Source organism: Rhinolophus ferrumequinum, chromosome 3, assembly GCF_004115265.2.
Source record: "Rhinolophus ferrumequinum isolate MPI-CBG mRhiFer1 chromosome 3, mRhiFer1_v1.p, whole genome shotgun sequence".
NCBI lineage: Eukaryota > Metazoa > Chordata > Mammalia > Chiroptera > Rhinolophidae > Rhinolophus > Rhinolophus ferrumequinum.
The window spans coordinates 77,887,962-77,900,252 of record NC_046286.1 but is presented as its reverse complement, the minus strand read 5'-3'; the positions used below and the strand labels follow the sequence as shown (position 1 = coordinate 77,900,252).

The 12,291-nt window shown below is 35.9% G+C and overlaps 1 protein-coding gene across 12 annotated transcripts in view; it reads right to left on the bottom strand.

Moving 5' to 3' along the window:
• L3MBTL3 (L3MBTL histone methyl-lysine binding protein 3) overlaps positions 1-12,291 on the bottom strand; it is a 104,280-nt gene that overhangs the window by 9,385 nt on the left and 82,604 nt on the right. For all 12 annotated transcript variants that reach the window (XM_033103399.1, XM_033103393.1, XM_033103403.1 and 9 more), the window contains one exon: positions 5,683-5,762. In XM_033103399.1, coding sequence (XP_032959290.1) covers positions 5,683-5,762 — 80 coding nt within the window. The remainder of the gene's footprint in view (positions 1-5,682; positions 5,763-12,291) is intronic.

Genomic DNA, 12,291 nt, shown 5'->3' with positions numbered 1-12,291 from the left:
TAAATAACCCAGTGTTCAAGATGTTTTTATTTAGCATAAATATGGGGTAACTTAAAAACTATCCTTAATTTCATATATTTCCAAAAGTTTAGCAATTATTTAAAATATTCATAAATCTTTCATGAGACAAGCTTATACGAAATGGTAAGATTTCCAGCTCCACACTAGAGTAAAACAATAGCTTACTTTATTATTTATATTCTGACTGCTTGCCACGTAAGAAGTGTCAGTCTTTTTCAAAGCTATACACTCATTACGTAACTGTCTATATATTCTATTAATATTTGCCATTCTTCATTCCTTTCGTCTAGGTCCATTCTATTTTCATTCTATTTCCTGCCAAAGTTGTATTGTTCTCAGTTTATTTCTAATGCTCCTACATCATTATTGCTTAGGAAAATAACTGAGCCATTCTGAAGAAATAACAAAAAACCTTAACTACTGTATTTTTGGTAGCTTCTGCATGTCTCTAAAGCTGATACTATAAATAGGCCTAGACACTCTCCACCACCCCAATCCCAATACCAACTTTGTATTCTTCACTTTAACTCTCCTTTCTTTTGCTGATTCTTTCATGCTGACTGATGCCCTGGGGCCCAGCGTTATTTCCTGACTAATGGGGCAAAAGCAGTATTTACCAGCCACAGAACATGCCATCTCTTTGTCAACACAATAATAATGTGTTAGGTAGGATCCCAATCCAAAAGGATAAAGAAAGGAACTTCATTTGAGTGAATGTGTATCTGATTCCTGGAACTGTATGGCAACATGACTGCAGGTTTTAACGTTAACATGTGACATAGACCAAAAGAAATGCCAATAGACTTTGGCTGAAGTAGCTGGCTCGATGTCAAGAGTAAGGAAGAGTAGGTTGTAAGGACTGTGCACCATATGCTTCAGAAAACACAGCCTTTTGTTCTGGAAGACATTTCTGCCAGCACAATTTTACTAGGGCTATATTCCTTATTACCTGCTTTCAAACTAGTTACATGCATGAAAAATAATAGTTTTAAAGAAGTTTTCCATATTTTTTAAATTTCCTGAAATGAAAATTTACCAAAGGTATACGGTCAAACATTTTTCTCCCCCATCCCGTTTAGTTTCAGGTGTTGTGCTTCTATGTTTCTTTCGTTTTACTCAATTCTGTATCACTGGATACAGAACTGACTGGGGTGAGTTCCAGGTCTAGTTCTTACTAATCTTTGCAAAGGTAAAATATTATCATTAAGAAACTTCATTTTGTCTAGAAATTATCAAAATAACTTTTAATGTGTTATGAATATCAAGGACATATATTTCTGGTATATATATACCAGAAAGGTGTGGAGGAAGTGAAGGAAGGAGGAATAGGAAGCAAGGAACATTCCCAACAAAAACAACAATACTGAAATTCTTTGAAATGGCTTTTAGGGAGGTTATGTCCCCTCGCCCCAATTAAAAAAATATATATATAGCTTTCTTTAGTATTTTTTCTTAAAAAAAAAAAAATTCTAATTTGCTTACAACAGAAATAAATTCAGGAGAGATATGCTTAAGCAAATGTAAGTAAAACTATTTTAAGCTGACTGAGAATGACTAAAGTGACTATATAACAGGGATTTTAATTCTTCCTGATTCTTGGTCCAACAATTGAAAAATTTGTAAAGGTGAAGGTGTCACCCTCAAGAGTGGCAAGACGAGAATTATGAGAAACTTTACAGTACATTAAAATGTGAAACAGCACAGTGCAGAGAAACATAGTATTCATTATGTTTATGAACACGTCAATCTACTCAGGCTAATATTCAATCAAATAATCAAGACTTTTTTTTAGTGAATCATGTATATGTGTATAAGACAGACAGAGACGGACACTGAAGATCTTCTAGTCATGCAGAAGAGGTATAATGATCAGAATGTTTTAACAGAAAACAGATGACAGGAGAAGATTTTTTTAATGACAAACTTGAAGAATGAAGTCTACACCGAAGTCAGACCAGGGCCAGCTGGAAAGCAGTTCCCAGTCTTAGAACACAGCCCCACTGAGATCCCTGACCCTACACGCCATGAGACAGTGCATCGTATGGGGACGGTATTGTCAGGCTCTCCTTTTAACACTCCAATTTCAAACATTCACTCCCCGGGCGAACCTGCCCCTGCACACAGCTATCAGGATCGGCAGAATGCTCTGCACTGATCACACTGCACATTCCAGTGATGTAGAAGAATGTTCCCCATTCTTATCATCACGCTAAAGAAACGACAAAACATTCAAAGTCTCAAAAGGCTGTGGGCAAGTCTTTTCTCTGACCTGAAACAGGTTCTCCTGAGTTATCCATTGACTCAGCAATTCCCAATCTAGAAGTTTATCTTAAGGAACTAACGAAGCATGAATGCTAACACTCATCTGCAAGAAAGTCACCTTGGAGGTTCTCTGCTAGGTACATAATTGTATCTAGAATGAAGACTACCTGGCCCAGCCTCTCTTGCAGCTAGATGTGGCCACGTGACTAACGAGATACAAGCAGAAGTCATACTTGCAACACCTTGAGGTGCCCTTAAAGGGTGAGAGCACTTCAAGGTACCCAGCACCACTCCCTCACCCCGACCCCCTTTCTTCTGGGTAAATACTAATTGAACAGCTAGTCCTCCAGAACCACCTTTGATCAAGATATGGCCTTGCTGGTTTTACTGCTATTTCATTTCCCCAATTATCAAATGAGGAATAGTTTTCTGATGTTGATACTTGGAGAATGGATAGTAAAGGCCTGCCTCTACTATTTACTATATGGAAATCATTCATTTAGCAATTGTTTATTCAGCACTTACACTGTATCAGAAACTGGGGAAGACTGTGTCAATACAGCATATACTTGCAGACTTTCTTGAAATGAAGTTCAATAGATAATATAATATTCCAAAGTAAATACAAATTTGCTCACCATGTCTCTCAATTCTGGGTAAGAGTACAGGTATTAAAATTCTTGATTTGGCTTAGAGTTAGGAAAAAGTGAAAGAGAAGGTTAACCCTTATCAGAAGATATTTCTGAAAACAAATGTTCCTGAAAGAAAAATCCTCCAATACTTCATGTAGAATCAAGATAATAAATCTTGAGTATAAGGAACACCATCTAAACCAAACATGGAGTCTCCTACTAGAAGGAGACGTCCTCACCATCACGGAGGGTGAGAACCTCCTTCCTATAGGACTTTTCCCACTGGGGCCCAGTAGAACCACTTCACGGTCGGCTGACTACACAGGGCAAGTCCCAGAAAAGAGAAGCACCCATCATGTTGCCTGCTACTTTCAGACTCAGATCCCACTCGGCTTCCTATTTCCAAGTCTGAACAATGCTAAATCGACAGCCACAGCTTGAGTTACCACTTACCTCTTGTCATAGATCATTACTGTCTCTTTAAGCCAATGACAGAAGTAAAACCAGAATCTCCAACTGCCTTGTTTCATTTTGGTTTCAAAACAATGCTAGGAGGTAGCTATTCCCTAAGGCGAGGAAACGGAGGCCTGACGTGCCCATAGCCTCCCTGCTGTGAGAGGGGCACAGCATCAGACAGTGACCCTCCATCTTTTGCCTCCTACTACAGAACATAAGCTCATGGTCAAGAGGGTGAGTTTAAGGGTCTGATGAACATGGATCAAATCCCTGCTCAGTCACTGACCATCTCTGTCATCTTGACTAACTCAATGTAACAGGATTGCTGTAAAAATTACATAATACTTTTACAATGCTTATCCCGGTATCTAACCTATAGTAAAGACTCAGCAAATAGAGGAAATTATTCCTTTATTCAAAGAAAGGCATATTGCTGAGTGTACTGGATATAAAAAGGCAAAAATAAAAAGGAGTCAATAACCCTTTCAGATTAATGTTCCATAAGTCTATAAAATATGCTGTTAATGGAGAAAAAAATAAAATCAGAAGAAATGGGATACATCTGTCAACTAAAAAAAACTATTTTTTTACATGGAGTTACTAACTGGTAACTAAATATAAAAGGATGAATAATAACAGTGATTGGGTAAAATAAATGGATCGTGGCATTAAAAAAATGTAGATAAAGTTAGCTCCAACATGAAAGATATCTGAAGATCATTTCAAGGGTAACAACCAAAATAAGAAACCAATTGCTATGGAGGCAAAAAGCAAGGCTGATCTTTAAGTGAGAATCTAGCACATTACAAAATGGAATTCAACTTTTTCTGCGTATCAGCCACCCATGACAGAAAATGTTTCCATGAGAAAGAAAACAAAATTATACCTTTCTCAGGAATACAAAAGTTTAAATTTGAAGAACAAGCCAATATAGGAAATTACAGGAAGACAAAAACTACTACTGTTCAAAATCATGTTAAAGGCTGTAAACAGCAGACTTGAGAGAATAAGAGGCTGAGTAAGATATTTCAACTTTACATCCAGCAAGTTATCTGGTTTCTGATTTTCCTTTAAGAAAACTACAACATAGGAGGAAATTCTGCCTAGCGCCAGCCACACAGCTGGTAAGTGGGGCTGAGATGAGAATGAAGGCTGTGCTCCTAACCACTATCCACAGACAGGAAGATACCTTTTTCTAAGAACCCAATATACCCTGGTGACAAAACCTGCATAAATTAAATGCTTTTCTTCCTTTCTAAACGACCAGAAACATTTAAAATAATCGAATATTGCTTAGCACTGCCTAGGCGCCAGCACTGTTCTAAGCAAGTTACAAACATTGTTGCACTTAATCCCCATGACAACCCTGTGGAGTTACCATCATCAGTTTTCTGAATAAATAAGGAAACAGAAGCACTGTGTGTGTTCAGTGGAATGTCCAAGATCACGCAGCCAGCAGGAGGCTCAAGAGGAATTCGGACCCCAGCCATCTGCAGTGTGTGCATACACTGCCACATTAAACACTACGGGACATGCTGAAGACAGCAGTGAATATAACTTTTAAATTCATCATAAATTGCTGCTTTATGAGAATCAGATATGGAAATCAAAGCATCGCTTCTGGAATAGGTCATTACAGCAAATAGTCGTTCGGTGCCGATCATAAATCTTATATGATAATCTGAATGAAAAAAATGCACATGACAAGCAAAGTCCGCAAGGATAATCATTAAAACCATAATCAGGCCAACAGTGTCTTATGAAAAATAAACAATAATTATATAGCTATTTGTATAAATTACAATCTATACTATGACTAACAGTCATTACAACTTCACTGCTTGAACCATTCTAATGTCTTTTAAAGCAAAGATGTAAGACACATTACTTTCTCCAGTACAACTTAAAACATCTGTTCAAGTGACTTTCATTTGTGGTATTAGATTAAGACCGTATTAATCCTGCTTGGATTTCAAGACACATTCTAAATTTAAAATATGTAAAGCAAGTGACATTAACAATACCAAAGAAAATGTATGACGAGGGCCAAATACAATGTCTTACCTAAACTTTACATACAGTATTGTACAGTATGTGAAAGAGAATAAACGTAGGTTGCAGGTAAATCCATATCATTATGAATTACATGCTATATTTAACCTTAACAATAAACTTTTATTGCCTGTGATAATGGAACAAACCAATCAAATGATGTTCATCTTTAATATAAAAGTGACTGCCATATTCCAATCAAGTTTTGATTTGTGAGTATTAACAGAACTATCCATCAATAAAATGATATTAATGCTACCTCTGGCTTCATGTGACGTCCTCATTTCACTTTCTGTTCTCTCTTCAAAGTCTTCTTTGACATCATCAGCATGCTGGTCTCTGAGAGAAATAAGTGTTTTAATATTTTGCAATCGAAGCATTTAAAAAAATGGCTCAGCACAACATCTCAGCAACTGTTTTTTCTTAATTTGAAAACAAATGGTACTACTCAAATGTTAGAAAGAATTTTTAGAATCAATTAATGCTAGTAACATCTAAATGTCCATTCTCCTCATCAGTTTTCATTTACTGCTCAGAAAAGAGATTTTAAAGCAAAGAATGGTATTAAGGTTAACTATTCTGGGAAATGTAACTATTGAGTAATTCATCTTCAAATGGGGACGTGTGTATTCATGAAGAACTCCTTGTATTGTTTGGTAAGATCACAATTTAAAGGAAGACAATGCTTTGAAAGTCCATACCATTTAATCAATTCACTATATACTCCTCAGCTCTGCGATTTGGGATTGAGGCTGCAATTGGCTCAGGAGAACCAAAGTCAATTCTAGGGAGCTTTTCCTGGTTTAATCAGGTCAAACTGATAGACTGATCTGGTCCTACCTCCTTCTGACCAGGAATGAACTAATGCTAACCTAATGGAACAAGCCTGCTCTGAAATGGAATGGACCTATTACAATCTTACTTCAGAGCTTTACCTTTAAGTCAAAGACAAAAATTAGCTTCAAAGGGAACCAGGCACAAACTGCTTATATTATCTTTAAAGTTCAGGTATTTAAAAATGTTCAACCTAATCTATTCCATTCTCAGAGTTCAAAATAAATCCTACTTTATAATTTCCTGGGACTATCTAGGTTATGATACCTGGCTTACACACTTAGTCCTTTGTAATACTCTGTATTCATGACATTTTACTGTTTTGTAGGTGTTGCTACCTTTACAAATATATCCTGAGTTTCTTGAAAACCTAGACCATATTTCTCAGAAAAGGGCAAATACATTTGAAACCAAATATCCCAATAAAATATAAAGGTTTTATAGTCTTAAATCCAAAGGTACCAATTTATTCTCCATTGGAATAATAATTTAACACAATGGAGCTAAACTAACACAGAAAGCATGCAATAAATAAATGTTTACTTCTTAGAAAGATCATTTCCAGGGACACATGAAATTTCATTGGAATCTGAGCTCCCTGGCTTAGTTCATACTAAAAACAACTGCTGAAGGATATTTATTTAAGAATAAGGAAGAATCACTGTTATTATGCAATAAAAAATATTTTTCCCGAAATCAATTAAATGACTATGATGGCTCTTATTCCACAGAAAGGGGAAAGATAGAGGTATAGCAAAAACAAATATAAAAAAATCACTGATAACTGGAGAAAGGACATTAGCTGAAGTGATAATAGAAAACTTTGTATTAAAAACAGTGCTGAAGTATACCTGGTAATTTCATGCTAACATCAGCTTACTATGCTAAAATTAGCTTATGTGACCTCTGAAATTATTTTATATTCAACTGGAAATGATATTCCTTGAGTCCACAAACCTATCCCAGTAGTACTGTGGCTACTGGAAAATGTTGTTTGTGGATGGCTATATTAATACTAGAAACAATCATACATCACAGTGACATAACAAAATTGGCACATCTCAAGCAAAAAAAAATATTCCAATTAGCTATTGTAGACTTCCTAAAAGCTTTAATGAATGATTTGTTTAAAAAAAAAAAAAAAAAGACAAACTGAGAACAAAGGCTGTAACTGTATTAAAATTTCCTGTATATTTCAGTTTTCGTGATCGGAATTATCCACTGATAATTATGTTACATTTTTAATAAAGCGTATTATTCTGTTAAAGTAATATTTATAAAAATAAAGGTATAAGGCTGAAGTATGAGGAAAGTTCTTCTACATTCTTATGCCCAAATACAATGCCAATGACTTATTTTATGAAATATAAGGAGTATTTTCAAGCAGTGAACAGAAACAGAAAAGGAAACTAAGCCCTTTGACCCAAAAAGTTTCTTCATGCCTGCATCTGCCTTAATCTACCCCAAAAGAGAAGCTCAAAATGAAACCTATCTGCTCTTTATTATTTATGTTGCTTCATTGTTGAAGCATGTTCAGTTTTTACTTTCCCTACTTTAACTCACGATATTTCATTAAATTGAACCCATATAAACTCAGGAATATATAAACATGGGTATTTATTTTTGCCAAACACGATTCAAATAAAGGACTCTGCAAGAAATGTTTATTGAATGTTTCGTTTCCAATTAATATATTGATTTTGCTAATTCCTTAAAGTGACTAAGCCCCTTAGGGTTCTATTAGTACATGTTTCCTTTAGCTAGAGAGTTGGAAGGGTGTGTGGAGGAGTGAATATGAGCAGTCCATTAGAATAGGCGTTATGAAATAGATGGATGAACAGAACCACTGAAGTGAACAGAATCCTAATCAAGCAAATCCAGAAATGTGGAATCAGTTAAGAATCAGAAAAGTTAATGTTCTTAAGAACATACTATGGATCAAAGACTGGCTGAGCTCTTTACATATCCAATATTTCCTAACAACTGGAAGAAGATTCTATTATTATAGCCACTGAAACTTAAACAGGTTAATCCCAATTTATAGGGCAAGTATAGCGCCAGGTCTTACACCAAAATCCATTATCAGATCCAATGACTGTTTGTTTTTTACCTTGTGTTTTTGCAGAATACAATACATATCCTTGTTATATGAAGATAAAGGGAACATGCCTTCTTGCGCTATAATCTTATTTTCAATTTTTTTTATTGATAAGATCAGGAATGAAGAATCTGACTCATTAATCTTATTTGTTTTGTATTTTATTTAAAATAAAAATTGCTTTCTCAATTGGGCAACCAATATTTCTCTCTTCCAGCAGGTTAGGAATTTCATTCATAATTCTAATTGAATAGATATTGTGAATGGATTTCTTCCTCCATGCAAAAATGAAATCCTTGATGTAGAATTTCAACTTCCTAAGCAAAAAGTTACTCTAGTAGCACAGTCTTCCAATTACAGACAAAATATGTTCATATCAGAATGTCAAAACTGTGATAATATTAGAATACACTCTGGAATGTAGCACAAGATAGGCGTCTTCACAAAAATTGTTTTTAAAAAATGACAACTAAAAATATTCTTATATTGTAGTTTAACATTAACATTACAAGTTTCCTCTACATAAACACTTGTCTATCTTCTGCTCTTGATCATTTTTTATTACCAACAATTTCATTTAGGAAGGGGAAAAGGCTGATTAGGCACTTGATTAGGGGCAGTGAATTAATTATAACATGGAGAAAGCAGCCCAGCAGTAGAACTGAACAGAGCTGGTTCAAATTTTAGCTCTGCTACTACTCACTAGTTTGATATGACCTTCACCAAGTTACTTAACTTCCCTAATCCTCACGGGCATCATCTATATCAAGGAAAATACATGCTTTACCACGCAGGCCTGATGAGGACTCAATAAAACAACATATACAAAGTGCTTAGCATACAGCCGGACACAGAAGCAGGAACGTGATAAATGGCAGCTATTACTATTTAAAAATTACCTGGATCGTAAGGTAAAATAATCTACTGACAACTATTTAGGTAACCTGTTTTATTCAATTTTAAAATAGCTTTTAGAGTAATGGTCACGAGCCAAACTATGTGGGTTATAATCTAGGTCTGCTACTCACTAGCAATTTAACCTGTAACCAAGAGAGGGTCTATGTTTAGGATGGGGATGCAGTAATAGCCTCCACGCCACATAAGATGTCATGAGGATTAAATGAGCTAACACAGGTAAAAGCACCTAGAAAAGTGCCTGGCGTACAGCAATCTCTCTTGGGATTTTAGAATTTTCAAGAACCAACTTATTTCAACATTTCTTTCACTTGAATTGAAATATAATCATAGCTAAAATCTTACTCAAGAATACTCTTTACACTTTTAATTAAGATAGTGGAATCCACTCAAAGAGAAAAATATATTCTTTTATGAGTCAGCATTCTTTTTCTCTATAATTATGTGCCATGCTTTAGATGTCTTATTATCTTACTCTAATTATGCTTTGTGGTAAATATTAGCCAAACAAACATTAGAAGAGTAAATACACAGTAACAGGACAGCATTTGAATGCAAAGAATTGTTCTTCTTCAAATCATTTATGTTTCATGTAAAAAAAGATCCCTAGCCAATTATGTTTCAATCAGTTCCAGTTTGTTAAAAACAACATTGAAAAAATACGAAACAATAAATGATTTTGCTTCAGTTTAGAGATTTCAGGCATCACCTCTAATATCCAGCATGAGTTCGGCTTGTTTCATAACTTAAAATAACCCCACGTTACTCCTTCCAGAATTGCTTAGTCCAGTCTCATAGGGGCTCTGCTAGAGGTGAAAAGCACCCGTGCTCCCCGATACAAATGGCGACACAGTGAATGTAAGGAGAGCTGTAAAAACATGTAGGGTTTTCTGTGTTGAACGTCAGAAGGATGTCTCTTTCCATGTCCCCAGGATATTTTTCCCCTTAATAACTGGGCTGAGGTCACTCACAGTTAAAAAAGTCAGAGACTGAGAATCTCAGGGGTCTATGTTAGAGGATTATAGAAGAGTACTTGAATGAAAAGGAGACTGCTTGAACAGCTTCAGGACAAGGAGGTCACCATCTTCAAAGGGATTCAGAAAAGTTGCAAATAAAGCCATTGGGATTAAAACTTTCATGTCTACGGTTAATAGTGAATAAAGAGTTTTTAAAATTAAATTCCTTTTGAGATGATACATTAGCAATTGTTTTAATAAAACATGGCCCAGGAGAAATAAACATGATTTACTATTTATTTAATGATTAAAAATAAAACATTTTGATTAATAAGCCTATTGAATTATAATTTAGCATAAGAAACAATTAGTGAAAAAAAGGAATATAAAGAGTCAATACCGTGGATATTATCAAGATGCCAAAGAAAAACCCTCCAGAAAAACAAATTTAGAAATTAATTTAATCAATCCTCATAAAATGAAAAGCTCTAACCGATAAGGTGAGATTTACCAACGAAAGACCAGGTACATAAGAAGAGCAAGACAGCATCACTTTCATGTTGCTGTAGAAAGAGATGTCATTGCTTTCCGATTATATGTTAATATGAGTCTCTTGAGTCAGGAATTAGTGCTACTCGAGGGGATAAAATAAGACCTTGATACAATATTGTTCCAGCAACTTCAGACATACAACAATAACATACTCATCTCTTCTTCACACTTTGAGTGGTTGCCTTGGTGTCACAGCAGTTGTCATCAGAACTGAGTGTTTTAACTAAAACTGAGCTTCTCTCTGGTACACACAAAAAACTGAATAGATCTGACGCAGAGTCCCAAGAGCTGGAATATTTAAAAACTTCTATAGCTCCTAACGCGTATCTGCAGCCCATTGACAAAAAATGGGGAAGCGGCTTTGCAACTGCTTGGGAATGAATGAATGCCCAGTCGTCGAAATGACTTTCTCTAATCAGCCATTGCCCTCAGACTCAGAAAGAACACCTTAGGACGGCAAAACAAAACCGAGTTCCTGAAGATTCCTAATTAACTTCTGAAATCTCTTAGAACTTGTGGCTCTAAATGAATTTGATTCCCCTTGATATCATAGTTTTGCAGAGTAAACAGGTTTATGTATGTTTATAGTTTCATACTTCATGTTGGCTTGTTTGCCCATCTGTGTAATAGAGCCCTCCTTGACGGTACAGACTGGCTCTTCGTGTGGCTGGCAAGTCTGATTTGTCCTAAAAAATATAAATCAGATTGATAGGTGCAATTTCTACAACTGCTTTACGCAATTCTCAGAGTGGAAACACTGGTCCTACAACTTGAAAACCCATTTGAATGGCCTATGATGAACTGAACAGGCTAAATTTTTTTCATTACTTGCCTTGCAAGGTAATACAAACACTTAGCAGGCATTTTAAAAATGCTTTATTGTGTTTCTGTGGTTAAAACATTAATTCAGAGCGTAAAACATTAAGTGATTTTTAATGGAGATAGCACCTAATGTAAAAACACAATTACAAGCAGCTGTAGAACAGATTTCACAAGAATACACTACGTGAGATAGAAGCTGCTGTGCTCCAACTGCTCATGCATTATGAATTATTACTCTGGAGAAGGGTCTTTACATTCAGTAATGCTTCTCAGAGCCTGGTTTATAGATTACTTGCATCCATCAGCTGGGGGTGTGGGGTGCTTGTTAATATGAACGGGGACGGGTCTTACATCTCCTGAATCAGTATCTCTGGAGATGATATGGCCGAAGCTGCCTTTTAACAAGCACCTGATGATTCTAATGCAAAACGAATTGAGATCCATGCTTCTTATTAAGACATATAGAGAAATATATATATTCTTTCACTCAGCTGTAGATATGTGGAGACTCAGGGTTCCCAGTCCCCCAGGAAAAGCTGTCCACTGACTGGTAGAGCCCCTGACTCACCATCTTGTGGCCGGGAGCTCTAAGCGGGCAGATGAGCTGCCACTTGCCAAGTGAGGAAAACACCTTCTCACTGAAAGCCCCAGGCACAACACAGACAGACACTCCTTATGCATCTGATGAATA